At 42.5% G+C, this 26810-nt stretch overlaps 1 protein-coding gene across 2 annotated transcripts in view; it reads left to right on the plus strand.

Moving 5' to 3' along the window:
- LOC103181585 (disintegrin and metalloproteinase domain-containing protein 22) overlaps positions 1–26810 on the plus strand; it is a 140960-nt gene that overhangs the window by 90276 nt on the left and 23874 nt on the right. Inside the window, exons 15-24 of one of the 2 annotated variants that reach the window (XM_042331862.1) lie at positions 5217–5316; positions 6923–6994; positions 9255–9347; positions 10850–10930; positions 11349–11399; positions 11485–11548; positions 12482–12593; positions 13564–13683; positions 14270–14438; positions 15892–16249. In XM_042331862.1, the coding sequence (XP_042187796.1) occupies positions 5217–5316; positions 6923–6994; positions 9255–9347; positions 10850–10930; positions 11349–11399; positions 11485–11548; positions 12482–12593; positions 13564–13683; positions 14270–14438; positions 15892–15954 (925 nt within the window). In that variant the 3' untranslated portion in view covers positions 15955–16249. Of the gene's footprint in view, positions 1–5216; positions 5317–6922; positions 6995–9254; positions 9348–10849; positions 10931–11348; positions 11400–11484; positions 11549–12481; positions 12594–13563; positions 13684–14269; positions 14439–15891; positions 16250–26810 lie in introns of those variants that run through there. The other variant, XM_042331863.1, reaches the window with a different exon arrangement.

The following is a 26810-nucleotide window of genomic DNA, read 5'->3' on the forward strand; positions in this document are numbered from 1 at the left end:
AGATTTTTAACATCTATTATGTTTTGTTAAAAATAATTAGATTATCATTTTAACATCTATTGTGGAGTGTCGTTTTCTGACAACTGCTGTACTTCGTTTATTCAGCGCTGCTCATTTCATTTTGCAAAATATTTTATTATGAACCTTTTTGTTTCAAAGTGTTGCAAGTCTGGCTGGTAAGTGTTGTGAGCGGTAAACTCCAGCAGGTAGCGATGTATCCCAGGGCATGTAAATAAAGCGCGTCTCCTTCAGCAGGTGGTATATACCTGGAGTTTCAGAATGACCACAAGGTGGCGGTCCTTTCCACCTAACTTCTGTATTGTTTTAGTTTTCATGTAGATTTTTTCAAAATAATTTTATATATTTTATCAGAATATCATTGTGGTCCATGCAGCTCGTCTCAAAGTATTCTTTTTTTTAATTCTGAACTATTCTATTTACATCTCAAGTCCTGAGACCTGTAGCTCAGTGGTCACAGCACTCGCAAGCGAGAGGGCCTGGGTTCGATTCCCAGGCAGGGCGAAACATTGGGCAAGTTTCCTTACTCCACACGCCTCTGTTTACCCAGCAGTAAGTAGGAACCCGGTTGTTAGTCGATTGACGGATAAATAATAATAATTTGGTCACTCAATCCACGACTGTTTGTGGGACACTGTTGTGCGCAATTGGCTGCAGCATTTCACCCACAAAATATAGTCAATTCACTTTACAGTGTATTCTGTGAAGCGCTCTGGGACGTCCTCCCGACGTGAAAAGCGCCATATCAAATGCAAGGATTATTATTATTATTATAAAGCAAGGTTTTACCCTTAATAAAATCTGTACATCCTCTAGTGAGAGGTTAACTGGTGATTACTGTTCATTAGTTTTGTTTATTTGCACTCTGCTCTGGGACATTATCCCGCGTGAAAAAATATTTACTTTATAAATGCAAATTGTTGTTGCATTTGAAGAATATCTTGTTCAGTTATTTTAACCACAGTTCCTTGACCCTCACTACAATTCACTGGTACTTCATTGCACTGACCAAGTCTTTTGAAACAATTGTGTGACATTGACTTAACTAGAACAAGGATATGAGTGTAGTGGTTGTAACATGCCTGTACAATGAATGGAAGTACAAAATAGTGCAGTTCTCTGGTATTGTCACTTTTGGTTTACCATCCGCAAGAGACTGAGAACAACAGTGTTTCACTCCAAGAGCTGTGCAGCAAAACAATCTAAGTATTGTAACAAAAGCACGGCACAGTATCTCACTTACATAACGGAGCCGTGATTATGATGTGGAGATTTTGAAACCACTGCTTGTTCAGAGTGCACTGCAAATCACTTCCATGGTGGGCAGTGTTACTTGGAGTCCGAGTTCGTGAACCTATGTTTGTATATCCAGGACTTGTTCCACCTTGTTTGGTTTTCAGAGTGGAAAGGAGCTGCTGCTCAAGCTCTGCAGGTCCATCTCCACCTGGTGGAACCATCGCTCAACAGAAAGGGATGTGGAGTCCTGTAGCTTAGTGGTTAGAGAACTCTCCTCACAATCGAGAGGACCTGGGTTTGATTCCCGGGCAGGGCGAAATGTTGGGCAAGTTTCCTTGCTCCGCAAGCCTCTGTTTACCAAGCAGTAAGTAGGAACCCAGTTGTTAGTCCATTGGTGGATTGCTTTTCCAGAGGTAATAATCTCTTCAAAAAAAATTATTATTTGGCCACTTAATCCACGACTGTTTGTGGGATACTGCTGTGTACAAATGGCTGACTCGTTTCTCTCACAATATATATAGTCAATTCACTTTCACGTTGGGAGGATAAGGGCTTGTTGGATGTCCAATGACCAACCAGTGACTATTCTTCTTGGGTGGGACATGGTCAGCTCTCCTGGGAGCTGAACTGACTCCAAGATCACATGTTTGGCAATGGAATGTCAGAATTGAGCCAACCCTCTGTGCCGGTCTTGGTAAAACAACAACAAGATTACATTTGTATAGCGCCTTTCACGTCGGGAGGACGTCCCAAGGCGCTGGTAGTCCAGTTCCTGAGCCAGATGGGTCCTCAGGACTCCAGAGCACTGCTGATGACAGCGCAGCCAGCCTGGCTCATTGGACTTAGAAGGGATTCTTCCCACTCAGCTCCTGTTAACCTGCAAGCCAAAGCCCTAACGGGTAGGGTGGTCCAGCTGGACAAGCAGCGGGAAAGCTTGCCAGACAGTGGCAAATTATAGCTGGTTACACTCCAGCAGCACTCTTGTCAACCTGCACTTGATACATTCCGAAATTAGGAAAGTAGGATGCATCGCTCCAGGGGAGACTGTGCATTCCATCCCAATAAATATCTCTGGAATTTCCATTTATAGGGGAGTTGTATGGAATTCTCAATTTGGTTTGAAAGGATTGTAAATAAAATATCTGTGTAGCAAATGTTTTAACAACAGTTAAAATATATAATACCTTTCATGTAGGACGAACATCTTAAAGCAGTTCACCACCACCAACAACAACAACAAGATTCCATTTATAGAGCGCCTTTCACGTCAGGAGGACGTCCCAAGGCGCTGTACAGTTGGGTCAGGACCCGAGCAGGGGGGAAATGGTCAGGGTGAGGGGAGGGAAGGGAGGGAGCGAGGAGGGGGGAAATGGTCAGGGTGAGGGGAGGGAAGGGAGGGAGCGAGGAGGGGGTAGAGAGTCGAGAGGGGAGCTGAAGGCACGGTCAAAGAGAAAGGTCTTGAGACCGGCCTTGAAGGAGGAAAGGGAGGAGGCGGCGAAGGCACTGGGGGATAGAGTTCCAGAGCCTCGGGGCTGAGAGGCTGAAGGCCCGGCCACCGATGGTAGGGCGGTTGGGGCGGGGGACGTGGAGCAGACCGGAGCCAGAGGAACGGAGGGTACGGGCAGGTAAGTAGGGGGATAGTAGGTCAGAGAGGTAGGAGGGAGCAAGGCCGTGAATGGCCTTGTAGGTGAGGATGAGGATCTTGAATTCGATCCTCTGGGGGATGGGGAGCCAGTGGAGGTGAGCGAGGGTGGGAGTGATGTGGTCGCGAAGCCTGGTGCGGGACAGTACACGAGCTGCAGAGTTCTGAATGACCTGCAGCTTGTGGAGGGAGGTGCCGGGAAGGCCGGCGAGGAGAGAGTTCCCATGGGCCAGCCTTGAGGTGATAAAGGCGTGAACCAGAGTTTCAGCAGCGTGAGGGGTGAGGTAGTGCCGTAGTCAAGACAAAGTGTAAGCGAGGATAGCAGTGACGAAAACAGATAGAATTTAAGAGCGTTGAGTTAAGGCACAGTGTGAAGAGCTTTTTTTTTAAGCAGAATTTTGAAAATAGGGAGAGGAAAAGCAAGGCAAGGGGATTTTAGGAGAGATCCAGAAACCAGAGGTTTAGCAGCTGAAGACTCAGCCACCTACTGTGGGACAGAGGGAGTGAGGAACGAGCAGAAAACCATAAGGGCTTGGGTAGGAGAAAAGGCTTGGGAGACTGCGCAGCTAGGAAACGGTGAGACCACGAAAGGATATGAAGGTCAGGACTATGATTTTAAAGGTGATCCGCTGGGGGACTGGCAGCCAGTGGAGCTTAATGAGGATAGGGGTAATGGGTGTGTGGAACTTAATGTGGGAGAGAATAAGCGCTAAAGAGGTATGGATGAGTTGAAGCGTGTGGCTGGTGGAGATGTGGACACTAATGATGAGAGCCCTGGAGAAGTCTAACCTTGAGTTAACAAAAGCATGATGACAGTTTCGCATGTGGAGGGGGTGAGATAGGGCTATAAGTGGCCAATGTTCTAGAGATGGAAGAAAGCAGCGTAAAAATAAACATGGGTTTAGCAATTGTTTGACACATCATGCTTATACATAATAATGTGAGTCTCTTGTACTAATAGCATGGCAGCTGTACTTCAATACTTGCAGTGGGTTTGAGATACGCACTGTGCTCACTTTCATAAAGCATATATCGCAGCTCTTTATGATGCGTAAAAAGGGCTCATTGTTTCCTGATTCATTAGTCTAGTTGACTATGATGTGTGGCTTTGGTTTCCTAGGGTACTGTTAGCAATATGAACTTTTTAACATCACATCAAAAGGGGATATTTCAAAGACATAATGTCCACCTTTCATTTTAACTTACCTTTTTCATTTGTCTAATATAATATGCAATGATGAGATAAAAAGCACTAAGGGATTGTTAATTGCTTGGAGATACAATGATGAAAAAATTGTAGGGAACAAGGACTGAAGGCCCTGCTTCCTGACAGATGAGAAGTGGGTTCATAAATGTTCCACCAAATAATTGCTTTGATAATTTTCTCTTGGTCTCTTGTACACCCACAATAAAATCCAAAATTGATATCACAATAACTTTAGTGCATGAAGCACTGAGAAAGAGAAAGGCCAGTCTGTGCATTGATAAGAAGGCTCTTTGTTTTAATTTCTTGTCAATTAATTCTTTGTAATTGGGTTGATTCAAACCAGCGTTTAACCCCTTTTCTGCTGAAAGGGCTTGAATAGAATTGGAATAGATTGATGCATCATTCTCCTTTTTACGTGAGATCTTTTGTATCAAGACATTTATCTTCAAAATGGGCAATTTAGATTTGTTTCCTCTTCTGTGATTATCATATCATTCCTCTGATGCTAACAGAGTGGCAAGTTTAGACAGTGATTAAAACGAAGGGCTATGTTTTGAAACCAGGTTTTAACACTTAGTAGTACGTTATCAATTTTTAAGAACAAGATTCAGTCTTAAAGACCAAAAGGTGTAAGTTGAAATCATGGCTTGTGACTGGAATCAATCACTTGCTGCAACAATGGATCTTGATGACCTGAGTACGTGACTGATGGAAAAAATCATTCAGATTCCCATTCACTGTTTTCCTTCTGGACAGTATATTGACGTCAGATGGGAATGATGACTTTGCCAATATTGATGGCATATGAACTGTATGGTGAACTTAAGGTGTGGAGAGAGAAAATAGTGGCAAAATAAATTCTGCTGAGTCTTAGCTTAGAGCTCTATTTTGATTTATTATCATTGTATTAGTATCGGACATGTCAGCATCCAATGAACATGCCCGCAGATGTAAATCACGACAGTAGTGTCTGTACACTGTTGCAGACTTGATTAATTTTACAGTGTTTCTTGTTTTTTGAGCGATCACTGTCATCTGGGTCAATGACCATGATATTTGTGTTTTGGTTTCCCAGTATTGACATAATTTACCATCTTTTCTGCATATGTTTAGATATTATCTTCCACAAAAGTTTTCCAAGTGCAACATTGAAGAATACCATGATTTTCTGAACAGTGGAGGTGGCTCCTGCCTCTTCAATAAACCCACAAAAGTAAGTATCAGCACTTGCATTATTTCATTATTGTTTATGATCTAATTTCTCAAAGGACGAACCTATTTGTTAAAAATCAAAAGTAATTTTAAACTAGCACTTAGAGAACGGTAGCTTGGCCAGATAATATTATAGCTTTTATATCTACTGGTAAACATGCTCCCAGCAATAAAGCTATCTGACATCTTAAATAGAATTCATTGGTGATTTACAGTGCCTCTGAGTTACTTTTAATGCAATTTATTAGCTGGCATCTTGTGTGAGCCAGTCTCTGTTACAGAAATATTTTAAGTGTAGTAGATTAATAATCTGTTAAAAGATTATATGAGTAGTTTTATCTGAGTAGACTCACTGCTTGTCGGCCTCCCCAACTCCTCCCTCCACAGGCTGCAGATCATCCAGAACTCTGCAGCCCGTGTCCTCTCCCGCACCAGGCTCCGTTACTCTTATCAACCCCATCCTTGCCCAACTCCACTGGCTTCCCATCACACAGAGGATACAGTTCAAGATCCTGGTCCTCACCTTCAAAGTCCTCCATGGTCTTGCTCCGCTCTTCCTCTCCAACCTCCTAACCCCCTACCATGCTGTTTCTCCCTCCGCTCAGCGGGCTCTGGCCTGCTTTGCATCCCCCACTTTGCTCTCTCCTCTATAGGCAGCAGGCCTTCCGCCACTCTGCACCCACCCTCTGGAACTCCATCCCGCAGTCCCTCCGTCTTGCCCCCTCCCTCGCCACCTTCAAGACCCACCTCAAGACCCTCCTCTTCGACTGTGCTTTTGATCTCCCTGCTTCCCCCCGTGCCCTCCCCCCTTCCCCACCCGGACCCTCAGCTCGGGTCTGAAACTCTGTCTGTCCAGCGCCTTGGAATGTCCTCCCACCGTGAAAGGCGCTATATAAATGTAATTTTGTTGTTGTTGTTGTTGTTTTACTCGAGTACCTCGCATATATAATCGCTGTTTGAGCACGCACGTCTTATGTTCCTCGCTTGGTTGAGGCATTAAGTTTCCGGGTTTGAATGGCAATGTTTTGCTCAGTCTTTCCTGCACGCTTTCGAGGTCAGTAAAAATATTATGTCTCAAACACATCCTGGAGGTGGAGAGTGGCATGAAGTCAGGCAGGTCGGCAGTAATATAAGTCACTTTTATTGGTTGAATAGACCATCTCCCTCATACACCAACTTGGATAATTATAACCTATCTCCTGAAACACACAAGCCAAAAACCTAACAGTTAGTACAGTATGTTCCTAGATGAGTAATTATTGCAAGAAACATAGGAATGTAAAGTACTGGAAAATACAATTGTGGTAATTTTTCTCAAACTGAGAATAACATTAACAGTCATTAGATTTACAAGGGTTTTTTTCTACCAGGGATGGATAAGTTACCAGTAGTCAGATACAGACATCAAAAAAGATAGAAAAATTGGATTGGTTGGAGCTTTTCTCTTGAGGTGTTTAGGGTTATGAATGTATTTCAAACTAATTTTAACAATAGTAAAGTAAATAAAATGATACTGTCTTTTCGCATGAGAAAGTATGAAATGTTGCTTCAACCTCAGTATTAGAATTACAGGATCTCATAACTGGTTTGTTATTTTGCCAACACAGCTTCTTGAGCCGCCAGATTGTGGAAATGGATTTGTAGAGTCAGGCGAAGAGTGTGACTGTGGCACAGTCGCTGTAAGTAGATGCTCTGATATATCTTGAACTCGGCGTATTTATTCTGATGCGGAATCTATCAATATATTTGATGTGTACAGGAATTTCGCTGTAATGATTTGCATGTTACAGCTGTGATCAAAGGATGCTCAAATAATACATAATGATGTTCTGCTGGCCTGTTATTAAATGTATTGTCTCCATTTCTTTTATCTTTTGCCCACAAAATATACAGTCAATTCACTTTACAGTATATTCTGAGAAGCGCTTTGAGACGTCTTGAAGATAAGGCGCCATGTCAAATGCAAGGTTTATTATTAATATCTTTAAAAACTTCAAACCCACATACTATTCCTAGTTGAAGGACAAATGGGTGATGTGAAGCCAGTTTCTGTCAGGTCTGTTCTTGAGTCAGCTGCTCTGGAGATGCTTACAGTCTTCCTGCTTATTTTTCTACCAGAGAACCTTCTACCTTCTGGGGATACATCTGGGGCTAAAATTCCAATTGGTGTTCCTTGAGGAGACTTTGATGATGTACAATTATAATGGGGGAAATCCCATTAAAGGCTATGTTGTCCTTTAGTCAAACTCGCAACATGAAATGCTGACCGAATTTAAGTCCTCAGATGCGTGGTTCTGGTAACATGTTGAGATCAGGAAATCACTGAACAGAAAATTTGTGGAACTGTTGTTAAGAACCAAGTTAAAAATCAACTTCCAAACCCACTTCCAAATTAAGACTGAATGTACTATTTTTCCAAAGTTCTGTACATTGTTAAATTTAAGCCAAAGACTATGAGAAATTTGGGGCCTCACATATCCAGACATATGTGTGTATTTTAGTGGTTAGAGCACTCACCTTGCAAGTGAGAGGACCTGGGTTCGATTCCCAGGCAGGGTGAAACGTTGGGCAAGTTTCCTTACTCCACACGCCTCTGTTTACCTAGCAGTAAATAGGAACCAGGTTGTTAGTCGATTGCCGGATCACTTTGCCGGGGGTAATAATCCCTTTAAAAAAAGAAACTAAAATATTAATAATTTAGTCACTCAATCCATGACTGTTTGTGGGACCTGCTGTGCTGCTGCGTTTCACCCACAAAATATACAATCAAATCACTTTACAGTATATTGTGAGGTCCTTTGAGACATCTTGAAGATGTGATAAGGCGCTATATCAAACGCAAGGATTATTATTATTGTTATTACACACACTTTCAATTAGACTGATAACATTAAAGATTATTATAGCACCCTCACCATCAAGGTGACTGAGATCGGTTAATTCAGCACAAACCAGGAATAGCATGTGTGATGATCATTTGACTTAGTTCCACACTGTGATGCTTTTACCCACAGAGCCATCAGTACAGCTTAGTTTATTTTTGAGACAAAATAAATAATAACCTTAGCACAAGGGATGGCTTAATGACCGCCCTCAAATTTGTTCTTATCACTGAATTAGCCCACAGCTCCGTGACACAACCCCAAGTGAAGGGCACTACATAAATGCAAATTGTTGTTGCTCCTGGTCTCTAAAGCTGCTCAGCCAGCTCCCTGCCAGCTTGTCTCTTGCCATTGAAATAAAACACAGGAAACTGACTCTATCCAGACTCCATATAAGGATTTTTTTTTTAACTTAGCAAAATCTACAGTGTCCCATTTTTGAAGCACTGTTTTTTCTCAGTGTGATGGTACTATCAGAAGTAAATGAAATTAAGGCATATTAATGGTATTTTAGAGACGATTTGTTTGTATCATTTGTGTGCTAATTGTTACCCGAGAGACCTATCAAGCACCCACACAAGAATTCAGATAATAATGAAGATTAAATGAACTTGAGATGAGTTTCTGGGAGCCACACTTTGTATAATTCAGGCAACGATGCAGGACAATGCGACTCACACAACACCACTTGCAGTGATATGAAGTTTTTTTTAAACAAACATTTTGATATTCGAAAGCTCACGGCCCTGAATTTCACCTCATCTTAACTTATTAGACCATTTGTTCCAAAACAAAAGATCACGAGGAAACATGGAAAACTCTTAAATTTCGTCCTTCCAAATATAGGACAGACTTTTTAAGAACTGCGAAAAATCGGCTCCCATTTCTGAATTCAGATCCAATTGAATAATTTTCTAACTTAAGCGCAGTGATGCGTTTTCGCACGTGAAAGGCACCCAGCTGACCCAAAAAAATGGCTTTAACCAGGTAAAACTAGTTGGAATTTTGGGCTTGTGTGCTCAATAAAAAGCTAATCTGTATTGTTCTTTCTTCACAGGAATGCACCAAGGAAGGAGGGGATTGCTGTCAAAAATGTAAGCTCATAGATGGTGCTAAATGCAGCAATGGACTCTGTTGCCATGAATGTCAGGTAAAAAATGACAGCGATTATGGCATGTTTTATTATGGCACAATGGGTTTGTGAAAGTGTTCCTGTTAAAAGCAATAGTTGATCTGAGGTACGATTCTCCAAAGGCCTTCCCTTTGTTTGAGAAGTATCTGTTGCAAACTAATATTTATTATTACCCAATGATAAGTCTGTAGAAAAGCGATCGTGTACAGACTTGCAGCAGAAAGAAGACCTTGTGCGCCTCACTGTGTTGTTTGAAGGACAACAACAAACAAACAATTGCATTTATATAGTGCCTTTCATGTTGGGAGGATGTCCCAAGGAACTGGACAATTGAGGGTTTGCAACTGAGTTGGGGGTTGGGTTCGGGAGGGGTGGGGGGGTGCAAGGAGTTTGGGGGTAAGAAGACGACCACAAAGTCATAGAGGAAAGTCTTGAGACAAGGGAGTGGGTGAGGCAAAGGGACTCTGGAATGGAGTTACAGAGGGCGGGGATGGAAAAGCTGAACGACAATGGTGGGGGGGGCAAGGCGAGGGATGTGAAGCAGGTCAGTGCCTGCTGAGCAGAGGGAGCTGCGGGTTGGTAAGGATTTAATAAGCCAAGTAGGTAGAGGGGGCAAGACCATGGAGAGCTTTAAAAGATGAGAGCGAGGATCCTGTAGTCGATCTCTGGAGAGGTCCGTAGCCAAGCGAGGATGGGGGTGATAGATTCGAGGAGCCTGGTGCAGGAGAGGACATGAGCTGCAGAGATCTGAATAATATACAGCTGGTGGACTGAAGAGTGTGTAAGTCCAGCGAGCAGGGAGTTAGCATTGTCAAGCCTGGTCGTGATGAAAGCATCGATCAACGTCTCAGGCGGCCTGTGAAGAGAGTTACTGGCGGAGGCCGGCAATGATGTGAAGATGGGGGAAGGCTGAACTGGTCAAGGCACGGATGTGGTATATTCAATTTGTTGTTGATGTTGAACTATATCAATCAGCATAAATAACTTTTATATGTTTATCTTCTATTGAATTTATAATAGAAAATACATTTTAATTGTATTTGCTTCCATTTGTGTTCACTATGAAACCCATATTTCAATGAGACTTACAATATAGATGGTGTAAGAATTAGGAATACTGGTAGAGGCAGAATTAGTTCAGTTGACTAGATTGTGGAAACTTCTCGCCTGATATTAAATCTGTATCAGAAAACATGACCTGCCCTTAATATTCTGTCTTTACATTTTTACGTCAGATGTGTGATTTTGTGAGTGCTGCATATTCAGGATACAAATTATCACCTAAAAATGACAGCAGTGTAAAATCAGCTTCCCCCATTTGAGTATTAGGTTTCCGCTCCCAATTATTGTGCTTCTACCCCAAATTATCGAGCTCCCTCCTCCCCCCATATATTGAGCTTCGCAGCTCCATTTGCTTTTGAAGAGTGGACACTTTCTTTGGTGCTCTGCAAATTGAACTTTGTGCAAAATCCCACATATTCAGACATTGACTATTGGAAATAATGTTTATTCCCTTTCAGATTAAACCAAAAGGAGATGTGTGTCGAGAGGAAGTAAATGATTGTGACATTCCCGAAGTCTGCAATGGAAATTCTAGTCAGGTGACTTTTCCTCTGACCCTTAATCTTTTAACAGAAATTCATGTAATGGGTAAACCTTAGATATTTTCTAAAGGCAAAGTACTGCAGATGCAGATATATTAGATATATTCTATTGGATTAATCTGCGCTGAATCCATTTCAAACGTTTCATACTGTCTGGAGCTTGTGTTCTGAACTCAAAGCTTTTTGGATCATTAGTGCATTCCTAGGTATTTGTGACTCTCTCCATTTAAACACTTCTGCGTGTACATTGTCATACTTACCTTTAGTATTTCTATAGATGCATCAAGAACAAACGTGTAAATCATGCATTGTATCCACTCTTTTTATGTGATTTATATATAACATTCGTGAACAAGCAACAGCTCTGGAAATATTTTGCATCCTTTTTCCCACAACTCTTTATTTTCTTTTATAGTGTCCTCGAAACGTGCTTAAAATGGACGGATACACGTGTGATAAAACTGAGGTACTGTAAGTTGATTTAGGATCTCTGTGCCGGAGTTTTATTCTTCGTCAGAGTTATTTGCTAATTGTTTCATTTCGGCTTTCAGGGGCGCTGTTTTGACGGGAGATGTAAAAGCAGAGAAAGGCAGTGCAAATACATTTGGGGAGAAAGTAAGTAAGAAGCATCCAACATGCTAGGAATGTAATATTTTGTGCATTGCTTTATTTTCTAGATGAAGATTAGTTTATCAAAATTCATTCATGCATTTAAGTTTTATCTTTTATATGTGGAGCTTTTGCATCATTGTCTTGAAGCTGCATTGGATCAATAATTCAGGTTTGTGATTTGGTCTCAATTTACTAATAGTTTTTAGACAGAATGACTCTAGTCAGGTCTTGGAATGGGTTCAAGTCCATGCAATTTAGAACTAACTATGTCCCTAAAGTGGAACTTAATTACAAGTTCAGTCGAACAACCTGTTCAGTTTCCCATCTCATTCACGTTCTGTCTCTCTGAGGGACATTGTGATGAATTATGAACAGATTTGTTACATGAAATTTCACCTCCTTAATAACTACACCACAATCTTATTTCACACCGGCAGGGGTATTCATCCCCATTGACTCAATCCGAAGGAGAACTCCAGCCACTAGTTTAACTCGTCATTCCTCACAGGTCATTGCAAACTGGCTACCATGCTTGTATACAAATACAAAGTCCATGAATTTTCCCAGCCATGTTGAGGTTGAACTGACAAGTGGTGATCTATCCAGTGTATTCGTTCTTGGAATTTCTATGTGCTGTTTTATTGATATCTAAATTTTACTTTTAATTTCTAAAGTCCTGTATATTTTCCTTTGTACACTTGCAACATTTTACATCGATCTGTGTAGCAAGATTGGTCCTTCAAAGGTAGTTTTAGGGTCACTTTCCATTTCACACTGTGAAGTAGTTTTTACTGTAATGTTTGAAGACATTAGCCTCTCATACTTTGATCTTTTTCTTATTGAATCCTCTTAATTTTTTAAATTTTGTTTCATCATTTGGAGCTAAACTGTGTCACTTCTCAGCTGCTAAAGTCAATTCAATTGCTTGTTTCTCAGAAGCAACTGCTGCAGACAGATTATGTTATGAAAAACTTAACATTGAAGGGACTGAGAAAGGGAACTGTGGCAAAAGCAAGGACAAAGATACCTGGATCCAATGCAAGAAACAGTGAGAAAATACATACTTCCTTTTAACACTTATCCTCAAAGTTAAATGAACTACAGAGCGCATTTTCTCCACTAATTGGGACCAGCCCAAATGATGATAAGCAAACACGACGGATATGTGGACATCACGCAAAGCATGTCAGCCCAACTCAGTCGTTAACAGTCTTGCCTCTGGGTCATACGATTGTTGGCGTCATGTCCCAGGTTGGGAACTAACACTACACTGGAGTACCAGGTCTAAGCTGGTACGCCAGTGTAGTGTTGGGGGGGGCACTGCAGTAACCGACTAGACATGCTTCGGATGAGATGTTAAACTGAGGTGATAATTATCGAACCCTATGTCTCACACTTTTTGTCCATTCAAATAATTGTCATCAGTGATGGCTAACACATCACAAGTTGTATTTTTCACCCCTTTGAGAGGCTGGACCTTTATGCTGTGCCTGATTTGCTGACTGAATCTTGTACTTCAAGGTGGTCCAACCTTTTGGCTGCCGGGGGCTGGATTTCCTATTTGAGAAAGGTCCACGGGCCACAGTCTCCCTCTCTCTCACTCCCCCTTTCTCAACTCTCTCTCTTTCACACACACACACCCACACACATACTCCTCTCTCTCTCTCTCCCTTTCCTCTCTATCCCCTCTCAATCCCTCTCTCTCCCAATCAGTTCCACGGGTCACTATTTGCAGCGACAGGAGCCGGCGGTTGTCAGGATGCGGTTGGTAAGAGGCACGTTTGCCCTCCTGACAGACTGCAGTAACGGCCGGTATTATTTCCACTCCCTGCACTGTGTCATCTGAACCACCATCTCCTGCCGCTGACCTGGGAGAACATTCATCAGGAAGGGAGGGAGTTAGAATGTTGGAAAGGTCTCGAGCCAGATAAAATCACCCGCCGGGCCACCAGTTGGATCACGTTGTGGTACTTAATGTCATTGAGTTTGATTGCATTATGACATCTGATTTAATCTAGAGATGTGCTTTGTGGCTACCTACTGTGTTCCAACACTTTGCGTCACCCAAAAGTGGGAGAACTCTGGGGAGATGTGACTCTGTCTTCAATATTACAGAAGCACAAATCTATCAACTGCAGGTAATTTACCCTAATTGAAGCGCACTCGCTATAGAAGTATTGTTTATAACTGATTCAAAATGGAAATGCATATTTAATAACAACAACAAACAACAAATTACATTTGTATATTCAACTTCCATTTCACGGAAACACTGGATCTTGTTTTTGTTGTTAATTTTCTAAACCTGGGTAATTAAGCCTCCAGCACTCCCTGTCCTTTTAATAGTGTTAAAAATAAATTATTGGAGCCACTCAGTGGAACATGGTGCTTAGCTACGTACACATGCACAAGGACCTGCTTCACCTTTGCTTTATCATCTTATTACAATGAAGACCCATTATCACACAGTGGTTGGGAGGCGTACAGCCCTTGCTCTAGCAAATAATATAAATCACGATACGTCCTATAAATCCCTGAAGTGCTTTGATGTGACAGGAAAGGTGCCATATCAAATGGAAGGATTACTATTTATTATTAGTGCTTCAGGATCTGTAACTGTTGTATATTTGTATTATGCATTTTCATTGTTTCCTGATTATTTGAAGCATTTGTTGATATTATTTTAGTTTGATAATTTCCTCTGGTTTATATTTTTCCCCTTAGTGGTGGACATGTCAAATTAGATGTAGACACAGACCTGGGGTATGTGGAAGATGGAAGCCCCTGCGGAAATGACAGAATGTGCTTCGAACACAAGTGTCTTCCCTTACAAAAGTTTAACTTCAGCGTCTGTTCTAGTACAAATGGTACTCAAAACTGTTCAGGACATGGGGTAGGTTAATAAAATAGTTTAACTACTTATCATTCATTTACTAATTGTGGAATTGGCTCTTTTAGTAGGAACTAGAGGCTGTTTTCTGTAGGTAGCTACTGTATTAACAATGTTCGCAGATCTAGATTTGCATTCAGATTTATTCAAGAGGAAGCTTGACCTTCACATGAGGGAAAGGGGAATAGAAGTGTATGGGAGGGATTAAGGTACAGAGACTCATGTGGAGTATAAACACCATCACGGACTGGTTCTGAGTGGCCTCTTTCTATGCTGTAAATCTTTCTAGACTGATTGTCACAGGTAAGTGAGAGCAACTGCTAAATGTCATCGTAATTGAACAAATTAGGTGAATGGCATTGATTTTATTTATCTCCACCTCTAACTATTGCATTTGGAAAAATAATGAAAACCCCTGAAGTTCTTTGTGTAAAAAAAAGTAAAATTCCAATTTGAAACATTTTACATTTTGGAAAAGAGTTTGAAAAAATCTTGAGTTTACCCCTAGTTCAATGGAATTGTAAAATTGTTTGGTTTATGTTTTTAAAATTTGATACTAGTTGATATTTTTAAAAGTTGCAAACATTGAATGAAACCGTTGAACTAAGACTGGAATATTAACCTCTAATTTTGAATTAAATTGAGAGTTGCACTTAAATATTTAGTTTGCTTTCCAAGTAATACACAAATATAATATTGTTTTGCATGAACCAGCTTTCTAACCTGCCTGCTCTTGATATGATACAATACAAAATTAGATTTATTTTGTGTCTTTCACGTCGGGAAGACATCCCAAGACGCTGGACAGTCAGGGATTTGGACCCGAGCGGTGGGTGGTGGGGGAAAGTTAGGATCAGGGAAGTTGGAGGGCAGAGAGGGTAGGAGGGTTGGCCGAAGATGCGGTTGAAGAGCAGAGTCTTAAGACGTGCCTTGAAGGAGGCAAGGGAGGGAGTGAGGCGAAGGGAATGTCGGATGAAGTTCCAAATGGAGGGGGCAGAGAGGCTGAAGGCCCGACCGCTGATGGTTAGGTGGGCCGGGCGATGGACGTGTAGTGGGCCGAAGCCTGCTGAGTGAAGGGAGCGGACAGATTGATATGGGAAGAACATTTTTTTGTTGCCCCAAGGGTTTTTAAAACATATATTCTCTTTCCATTTCCATTTTTCCTTTTCATTGAATGTGACAATTCCACGTTTCTAACACGGCCCAATCGCTGTCTCCTTTGAGTGCGTTCCACAAAAAGAGATTCTTTCCGTTGAGTTCAAAAAATTGATTATTTCTGCTTTATCGTTTTATTAATACCCTATCCATTTAAACTAACATACTGAATAGCAAAGCGGAATAGGATCTGACCAAGTTCTTGACATTACTGACCGAAAAAGGTGTGTTCCTCAAAAAATATAAACATGATCTGTTTTGTGCAAAATAGTCAACCTTTTCCATCCATCATGTGTTGCAGGATGTTCACACAAGGTTCTGTTTGCTGATGCTACTTGCTCTTCTGATGTGCCAACATTGGTAGGACAAACACATTGGCAGCCTAGGACAGTAGTGTAAAAATAGCTACCCTTCTAGGTTCGCATTGTAACTAGCAGACAGAGAGGCGCCAATATAATGTGTATTTCATGTATACAAAGCCCTCAGATACACTGTCAAGTTTTTTTTATTATTATTTAAATGTATCTTGCCTGTCTATTTTGTTTTTTGAATCTATATACATATGTAAATGTATTGATTTGTTTATATACTTTTGTTTATTACGTTGCTTTGTATTTTTTGTAAGTTATAACTAATAAAAAGCAAATCTGCAGATTTTCTACCAACATGTTACATATAACTGGAACCTCAAATATACATACATATACTATTTTTTTAAGAGACATTCCTCTTTGACTGCACTTTCAGTTAACTTTCCCCTCCGAACCTCCTTGGCTTCCACTCCCACCTTGAGTGCCAAGTCCAGGACTGTTAAGAGCCTTGGGACGTCCTCTTGACGTGAAAAGCGCTATATAAATGTAAGATTGTATTTTTTTTACGTGAACATACGTCAATAAAAAGCTAATCTGCAGGTAGATGTTTTACCAAATTAGCTCCACCACCCTCGCTTGGGGAAGGACTTTTTTTTTAAATTGCTAGGCTTTTTTGGTGAACGAAGGATATGAGATTTTGAAAGAATTATTCCTGTACATTTCTATCTTTTATCAGAAATAGGAGAAATTTCTGTGATGATATTTGCTCCGTTCAACAAATGTTATTACAAGCCTGTTGTTTACAGCGGTTACACATTGGGAAAATATTATGGCTTGTAGTCAGATGTGATAAATATGTTTAGAAAAGGAAAGTTATCATACATTCTGCTTGATATATAGATTTAAAATATACAATTTAAATTAAATCATGATTTGAAGACATGACCAACAAGCATATTTACTCTGTGTTTGAGGGGGCCAGAGTAAGTCATGAGATTGTAGATACTGGTAATTTGTAAAGGGCCAAATGACCAATGTTATTTATCAACATCTTATGAAGTCAAGGATTGTTAAGATGTGTGTCCAAGCTGTGGGTAGGTGGATGATGGCAATACTCTCAAGTATTGCTCTATCTGGTATATTCTGGTAACTACCCAGTGAGAGCTCAAAGCTGTGCTAGCCACACGTCAAATGATCAATTAGTGACTGTCTTCCTCGGGGCCAGGAGAGCTGAGCTGGCTTTTATCCTCTGTGACAGTCTCAGAAGTTTGGTTCATGAGCCAGGCAGCCTACAGTCCACTGCTGCTAATGGACTAGCCAGCCTGGCTCATTAATGTGTCTTTACTGAGCTATTTTAATATTGTATTGTTTTATCATAGAACGTCTCACATGGCGGGCACGTTGCAATTTAATATATTCCAAAATCTGTCCATACTGCTGTTAAGCAAGTACAAACCATTGAATCAATAATTGATATTCAGTAGTTATTCGGGTGCACGAGTTCAGACCTGTTAATTCTTAAAGCAATTCATTGCTTAGTCATTACACTGATATAAGGAGCGTGTGAGCCAGAATTCTGACATGAGGTAAACCTTAGCTTAAAGAGTCTCCAATTCCTGGTTCTGAAGAATCAAAAGAAATAGAGATTTTGTTTGCCTGGTCTCGAATATGCACTCTGTAATCCCAGAAATATGGTCATATTCTCACTGGACTATGCCCAGAGAACATAGGTGCAAAATGGCAAAAGCCAACATGCTAGGTACTCCAAATTATGTCTTCGGGGTATCGCTATGCAAACTTCCTGCTTGGCGGCCTCCCCAACTCCTCCCTCCAAAAACTCTGCAGCCCGTGTCCTCTCACGCACTAGGCTCCGCAACCCTATCACCCCACCCTTGTCCGACTCCACTGGCTTCCCATCATACAGTACAAGATCCAGGTCCTCACTTTCAAAGCCCTTGCTACCCCTTACCTCTGTGACCTCCTAACCCCTACTGTCCCACCCGCTCCCTCCGCTCAGTGAGCTCCAACCTACTTCATGTCCCCCGCCTAGTTCGCCCTAACATTGGCAGGCGGTCCTTCAGCCATTCTGCCCCCACCCTCCGGAACTCCATCCCGCAGTCCCTCTGCCTCACCCGCTCCCTTGGAACCTTCAAGACCCATCTCAAGACCCTCCTCTTCGACCTTGCCTTCGGTGACCTCCCGACCCCCAGCTTGGGTCCGAAACACTGATTGTCCAGCGCCTTGGGACTTCCTCCCGATGCGTGAAAGGTTCTATACAAATGTAATTTTGTTGTTGTTGTTGCTGGAATTGAACCAGATAAAACTATGCAGATTGTTATATACAATTGTATAAAATGCTGATGCTTGTCTGGCTTATACCAACCCATGGTAGGGTGTTGGTACGTACGATATCAGAAGCCAAATGGGAATATTTACATTACCCCAGTGACAATTGTACTTTTCCAAGTGCCATGGTTAGGCTGGGTAGACTTAACAATTATCGACAGTACCCTGGAGTTCTGCAGCTCAGTCAGTTGTTCTGCAGATGTTTGACTGGCTCAACGTTTAGATCATGGAGTCCACCACAGAAAGTTGACTTAACTCCACTTTGCTTTTGCTGAGTATGTCATCATGGAGACAGCTCCACCCTAGCGATCACCCACTGACCAACCTCACCAGGAGAATAATTATCGGTTGGTTATCATACGTATATGTTTGTTATAGGTTTAAGCTAGATGGTTAACTGGTAACTTGTCTTGAGCAGTAGGATGAGTGACATACCTGTGCATAAAGTGTGGGAGAATATTGCTAGCACCCTTCAGACCTCTCAGCCAGGACATGCAATATAACTTATCTAATACAATATAACTTATCTTGGTGTGGGTATAGGAAAAAAATGCAGGAGAATAGGGCTGAATGAATAGCTTTTACAGAGAGCCGCACAGGTACAAATGGCCAAGTACTCTTCCTTTGTGTAAAGTTCTATGTTTCTGTTGTTCTAGTTCACTATAATGACTCCATTTGTTGGAGTTGTGAAGTTTCAGCAATCATTGCTTTGCTCTCTGTAGTCCAGCAGAGGGTTGTGTTTGCTGTTTTTATATGATCTATTAGGCTTCCTGAGGCTTATGCAATCAATTTATTGAAAAGAAACTAATACAGATGAAGCACTTTTTTGCTGAATCTGAATAGAATTCAAATGAAGCAAATATTTATTGAGATGCTTTTTGGTTTTGTTCAAAATCACGTGTCTTGTAACGTTTCATTTTTCGTTTCATGACATGACATTTTACCTCCTTTTTGAATTAGACTGCGTGCGATTGCAGAAAAAGTTTATTTTTGAATGAGTAGACAGAGTGGAAGCTGGTTAAAAAAATAATTGGTTTATCATGAGCACTGATGTGAAGTATGCAGTGTTGTTTTTTGATGTATTTACATCCTCTCCCAGATTTTCAATACACAATGAGGAAGTGTAAAATCATAATGATTCTTTTACTGATAAGGAGTTTTCATCATTTTTTTTTCTTTCGAAAGGGTAAGTGTGAAATATCATTCACTTTTCACTAACATGAATAACCTGCAATAATGTTACTAATGGGTAATAGTAGATAAGCGTGAAATGCTCTATATTTCTCATGAGGATAAAATACATAATTCTTCCTCACCAGTGAAACATAATTGGGAATTTCACATCTTTTCATAAGGCATGATAACATATTCCATTGTGGCTAGAATAAATATCAAATTCCTGGTACATTACAATCTCCCATTACAAAATTGACTTGTATAACCTTAACCAAGATGGATGCCTCCCAACTTGAAAGGCCCCGTATAAATGCAATGTGTTGTTTTCCGTTGTTTGTTTGTTCACATGCAACAACAGCAACAACAACAAATTACACTTGTGTAGTGCTCTTCAAGTCAGAAAAGCGACCCAGCGGGGCGGACAATAAGGGGTTTTGGACCTGAGCTGGGTCCAAAACCCTACATAAGAACATGAGAAGATTGGAAGATGAGTAGACCATTCAGCCTATCAAGCTTGCTCCATTTACCTGTAATACCAGTTCCTTGATACCTCTGCCTATCAAATACCTCTCAGCTTAGACATTTCAATTGACCCGGCATTGACAACCTTTTGGGGGCAGTGGGCTAACTATGCCTCGCTGACCCCCCCCCACCCCTACCACTTGCTTTTAGTCTCGGTGTGAGCATTATGGCTGCCAACACCGACCCGAGCTGCTTCCCCACAATGCCCCCACCCCTGTTCTCTACCCTCACTTACTCCCGCTCGGTCCTCCTCTCCCACCGCCCTCCCCGACTCCTATCCCTGCTCGACCGTCCCACTGCCTCCCTCTGCTCCAGGCTGCGAATCCTCCGTCAGCCCCACCGTGGGAGTCGCCGCTGGCTGTCTAACAGCATCCACTCTTGACTGCCCTATCCCCTACTCTCGCCGCAAAGCTTACCGGTCCCCGACCTTCCTGATCCACATCCCTACCCTCCCTATCAGTTCAACCGCCTCGCCCCCCACTTTCCACCACCAACTGTCCCCTCTGCATCAGACTACAAAACGTCCATTCCCTCTGCAATAAAACACATACCAAGACCTCATCGTCGATGAACACATCGATATCCTCGCCCTCACTGAAACCTGGATCATTCCAGGCAACACCTTCCCCCTGACTGAAGCCACACCACTCGGCTACACCTTCCATCATACCCCTTGACCTAACCGCTGTGGTGGCAGGGTGGCTCTCATCTCCAGCTCCCCGCTCGGCCTATCCCCTTACTCCTCTGGAACTTTCCCCTACTTTGAGCAGCTTACCCTCTATCACTCCTCTAACCTTTCGCTCAAAATCCTCCTTATCTACCGCCCTCCCCAAGAGCTTCCTCCCCGACATTTCCACCCTCCTATCTTCCCACTCCCTTTGCTCTGAACGCCTCCTCATTCTTGGCGATTTCAACCTTCACTTCATCCCCCCTCCTGCTCTACCTCTGGTGACTTTTCCTCCCTTATTTCCTCCCTCAATCTCTCCCTCCACAATCTCCCTCCCCTCCCTCTTGACTGCCTTGGAGTCATCTGAACTCCTTCCCCTCTGGGCGTCCTCCTGCATTGACCTATCCTCCTCAGTCACCCTTCTCCACAAATCCCTCTCCTCTACTCTCGATTCCCTTGCTCCACTCTCCTCCCGAACCATCTCCTCACGCAAATCACCTTGGTACACCAGCCACCTCCGCTCCCTTAAAGCCCAGGCACATTCTGCTGAGTGCACCGGGCTTAAATCAAACCTAACTGTCCACTGGCAGATTTTGCTGGACCACGTCAAATCCTACCACTCCGCCCTCACCTCCGCTAAATCGTCATTCTACTCCCAAGACAATCTTGGAGGCTAAGGACAACCCCAGGCTCCTCTTCTCCATCACCAACCGACTCCTCCGCCCACACTCTCACGCCTCACCCAACCTCACCTTAAATGCCAAAGGAGAGGCGATGCTGGATTTCCTCAAATCCAAAGTCGAGGGAATCCCCTCAGCTACCTCTGCATCTGCTACCCCCTCCCCATCTCCTCTTCCCACCCCAGCCCCTACCCACCCCTCCCTCCACACCTTTGAACCTGTCTCTCCCTCCTCTTTCATCACCACCATAACCTGTATGAAACCCACCACCTGCTCCCTCGACCTATCCAACTCCTTACCTCCCAGCCTCACCTCCTTGCCCTTCTACTCACTGACATTGTTAACCTCTCCCTGTCCTCTGGTACTGTTCCCACCACTTTTAAAAACGCTGTCATCACTCCTATCCTTAAAACCCTCCCTGATCCCTTCTCTACTGTTTAACTACTGCTCCATCTCCAACCTCCCTTTCCTCTCCAAGGTCCTGGAACGAGTTGTTGCTTCTCAGCTTCGCTCCTTACTCTCCCACCATTCCCTTCTCGAACCCCTTCAATCAGGTTTCCGTGCCGCCCACAGCACAGAAACCGCCATGGTCAAAGTGACAAATGACATTCTGTCCATCTGTGACCAGGGCTCTCTCTGCCTCCTCATCCTCCTTGACCTCTCTGTTGCTTTCGACACCGTTGACCACTCTATCCTCATCCACCGCCTCTCCTCTCACCTCAACCTCCACGGTGCTGTCCTTGATTGGTTCAGATTGTATCTCTCACAATGCCTGCACTTCATCTCCTCAAACAGCTTCTTCTCAAGCCCCCGGACCATCTCGTGCGGTGTGCTCAGGGCTCTGTCCTTGGTTCCCTCCTCTTCAATATCTATATGCTCCCTCTTGGTGACATCATCCGCAGACATGAGGTCAACTTCCACATGGATGCGGATATCTCTCTGCCTCCACCCTTGACTCCAGGACCACTGCTGTCTTGACAAAATGTCTGTCGGACATCAAGTCCTGGATAAGAGCTAACTTTCTTCAGCTGAACGTCAACAAGACCGAGGCTCTCTTGATTGGCTCCCGTCAGCGCCTCCTCACCTCAGGCGCTGACAGCATCACCAGCCAGTCTGGAAGCTTGGGGTCTTGTTTGACATTCAACTATCCTTTCTACCCCACATCTGCGCCATGACCCACTCTGCCGTCCCTCACCTCCCCAACGTTGCCCGGCTCCGACACTGTCTAACCCTCATACACTCCTTCATTAAATCGAGGCTCGACTTTGCAAACTCACTGCTTGTCGGCCTCCCCAACTCCTCCCTCCACAGACTGCAGATCATCCAGAACTCTGCAGCCCATGTCCTCTCTCGCTCTAGGCTACGTGACCCTATCACCCCCATCCTCGCCCAACTCCACTGGCTTCCTTTCATACAGAGGATATAGTTCAAGATCCTGGTCCTTACTTTCAAAGCCCTCCATGCTCTTGCTGCCCCCTACCTCTACGACGTCCTAACCTCCTACCACCCTGTTTGCTCCTCCGCTCATCGGGCTCCGGCCTGCTTCATGTCCCCTGCCTTGCTCGCCCTACTATTAGTGGGCGGGTCTTCCACCACTCTGCACCCATCCTCTGGAACTCCATCCCGCAGTCCCTCCATCTCGCCCCTCCCTCGCCACCTTCAAGACCCACCTCAAGACCTTCCTCTTTGACCATGCTTTCGATCTTCGTGCTCCCCACCCGCTCTACCCCCTCCATCAACTCGGGTCCGTAATTCTATCTGTCCAGCAACTTGGGACGTCCTTCTGACGTGAAAGGCGCTATACAAATGTAATTTTGTCGTTGGTATCTTTGTTGTGAATTGCACATTGCAAGAGTTCTTTGTGTGAAAAAATATTGGTTACTCTCCAAAATAAAATTATGCCTTTGTGTTCTGGATACCCCTATATTATTCCCCTATATTAGAGGAAAATATTTCTCTCTGTCTTACCTTGTCAAATCATTTTAAACACCTCAATCAGATATATCAACCCCTTAGCTCAAAGAAATATATCCCATTTGCCCAGGCTCTTGTAATTTAGCCCCTTCAGCCCAGGTACTGGTGAATCTGTGCTGCACCTTCACCAAGACCTGACATGTGTGATATCGTAAGGTGTGGAGTCCAAAACTGAACGCAGTACTCCAGATGAGATCTGACCGGGGCTCTGTACAATTGAAACATCACTTCGTTGCTCTTCTATTCAGCGTTCTGAGACACTGTCCCATGTGAAGGGCACTATATAAACAACAACAAATTACATCTGTATAGTGCCATTCATGTCGGGAGGACGTCCTAAGGTGCTTAACAGTCAGGGATTTGAACCTGAGCTGGGGGTTGGGATCAGGAGGGGTGGGAAACGACAACAATACATTTTTTAAAAAAGCAAACCGCCTTTCATGTCAGGTAATATAAAAGTTATGTTACTAAAAAAGAAATGCAGGATTGATGTGATATTTCACTTATGTTATATTAAAAATGAATTAATACAATCCATTCAATTAATATTAACATTAAATGCAAAGGAACAGATTGGTTGGAAATTTTCTCCTCATTCTCTATGTATGCAATGAACTATTTAAAACAGCAACAATAATTTGCATTTATATAGTGCCCTTCACGGGATCTAGAGTCCTAATGATGTAAGTTTGGGGTATAAACTGTGGTGCTTGTAAATATTGAATCTTTGCTAGTAACCAGATGTGCATCACACCAACCCATGGGAACTCTGCTTTAATGTGCCTAGAGCGAGATTCGAAAATAGATTGAAGTTCCAACGGGGTCAGCTGACACACATCTGATTACCATCAGGAATCTATATTTATGAATCCTTTGGAATCCTGTTGCAAATCCCTCATCTTAGACTCCAGCGAAACAAGATTACTAACAGCTGAATTAATTACTAATGGAAGGACGTCAGAGCAATTGTGTGTCGGTCAGGATGCACCTCCATCTGAAAAAGACATTTAAAGAATGAATTCCAATTCTTGAAAATAAACTGCCCAATTTAACACTCTTTAAACACTGTTTATTGTATTTGTCCCTTAAAATATTTATTTTCTTCCTATTTAGGACTGGCCAACACAGTGCCCAATTTGCTAAGGGTAGGTAGGCTACCAAGGTTCTACCAATGGTAACAAAACATGGGAGATGCATAAAAATGGTGCAATTTGAATTTCCTCCTGTTTTTTCCCTTAGAGGAAGTAACTCAACACTGTTCAGTGTTTCCCCAGGCACCTCTGTATGAGATCAGGAGCTTTTGTTGGGAATGTCAGGAAGGGACTTTTGTGAAACAAAAACAGAGAGAGCTGGGAAAACTCAGCAGGTCAGGCAGCATCTATGAAGAAAGGAAAGTGAGTCAAACTTTTGGGTTCACGACCGTTCTGACGAAGGATCGTGGACCCGAAACATTGACTCACTTTCCTTTCTTCAAGGATGCTGCCTGACCTGCTGAGTTTTCCCAGCTCTCTCTGTTTTTGTTTCAGATTCCCAGCATCTGCAGTATTTTGTGTTTTGTAGGGACTTTTGTGTGACTGATCCACAAAGCAGCTTGATCAGCCAGGATCCCAACACGGACACTTAACAGATATTGAGGGTAGAAACAGCACTTCTCAGATCAGCGTTACAACACCTGAAAATATGCTTTCCAATGGCACCTTCTGCAAGGAAATCTATGTCAGTTGCACTGACTCGAAAGACTTCTGCATTGATATGGCATTCTTGGAGCCAAGGTCTCAGACCTTGGTGTAACATACAGGAGTTTCCCTGTAGAAAAAATGGTTCAGATAATGTTTTAAAGTGAACTAAAGGCCTTTACCTGGACTCAGTTTCATGATTGCTTCAAAAATATTTAGAGAATAGATTTCTTCTTCCTTCTTTGTCTGACTTTGCTTCAGCATAAGATTACAAGGTTAGAAATGTGATCATGTAGGTGGACAATGAGAAAGTGGCACAGATATTACAAAAAGAAGTGAGCCTGAAAAGTTTCACAAAGTTTTAGCCTAAAATGGAGGCTGACACATAGAAGATAAACCACATTGGGGATGCATTGATTTTTTTTGTGTGAATCATTGTCATAAGAAATGGACCCATAAGGTCATTCATCCGAAGAACAATATTTAAGAAAATCATTTTTTAAAATGTTTTTTGACTGTAGATTGAGCTCAACTGGCACAGATATCTGGCACAATGCATCTCTTTTAATCCGAGTGGACAGAACTTGAGATCAAGCACTATTCATTTGAGTTAAGTGAAAGCCAGAGATAAGCCTTTTTAGAAAGGCATCGTTTGCTGGTCATTTACATGGTAACTAACAATTCCATGAAGGAGTAAGAAATTGGCTACCCATCCAATTTCTCATATTGTTCCTTTATTCCTATCACTGCACTTTGACCTGCTAATGATATACATTTAGGCATCTTTCCATAGATGTGATAAATAAGAAGAAACATGTTGTTCTTGAGCAGTAGAATAGACGTTGACTTTTCGAATGAAGTTCAATGAGACAAGAATGCAGTTTTATTCATAATAACAATAATCCTTGCATTTGATATAGCGCTTTTCACGTCGGGAGGACGTCCCAAAGCGCTTCACAGAATATACTGTAAAGTGAATTGACTGTATATTTGTGGGCGAACGCGGCAGCCAATTGCGCACAGCAATGTCCCACAAACAGTCGTAGATTGAAAATGACCAATTTATTATTGTTTTGGGTTTTTGGAGGGATTATTATTAGGCGTGTGGAGTAAGGAAACTTGCCCAAGGTTTCGCCCTGCCTGGAATTGAACCCAGGTGTCTTGCTTGCAAAGCAAGTGCTCTAACCACTGAGCTACAGGACTCCATCACTAAACAACCCTTTTATATTGTTCTTACGAACCAGCATGTACTGTAAGGACATATCTTCAAAGGTATATTATATCTTCCCGGCATGAAGGGGAACCCTTGTGTTGATTTCAGTGAAGTAGTTTATTTTTGTCAAGCAAATTGCAAATACACTTTCTTACCACGCAGTTGTTTTGAACCGTAGCACTTATTTGGCTTTCCGAATTCTTTCAATTTACGATTCGCAATTGTGCAGATGTTGCTAGTGAAAAGATGAAAAGCAGTTTTCATTGTTTGTACCAGGAGCTGTGACATTCATGGTCTTATGAATTGTGTGCGCAACATATCAGCAGCTGAACAAATCCCACTGGTTCTCTCTTAAAATGTTCATCAATTTGAGGATTTCTTGAGTTTCTTTGGAATGTCTGGTTGTGTATGTTTTTTTGCATATGGCTAAAGGAGTAAGTTCAGAGGGAGCACATTTTATTCAAAGCATTTCTGCTAAATATAGGACAAAATAATATGCGAATGAAAGAGTTCCTTACCTGAACTGAGAAACCCTCATTATAGTATCATACCTGGGGTACACCTACTCTTCCTGGAACAAGCCATTCATTCCATGATAATACTGAAACTTGTGAGGAAAAGCTTAGTTCAGTTTAGTGGGAAGAGGATGGAGCTC

The sequence above is a fragment of the Callorhinchus milii genome, unplaced genomic scaffold, assembly GCF_018977255.1.
Source record: "Callorhinchus milii isolate IMCB2004 unplaced genomic scaffold, IMCB_Cmil_1.0 Scaffold2, whole genome shotgun sequence".
Classification (NCBI taxonomy): domain Eukaryota; kingdom Metazoa; phylum Chordata; class Chondrichthyes; order Chimaeriformes; family Callorhinchidae; genus Callorhinchus; species Callorhinchus milii.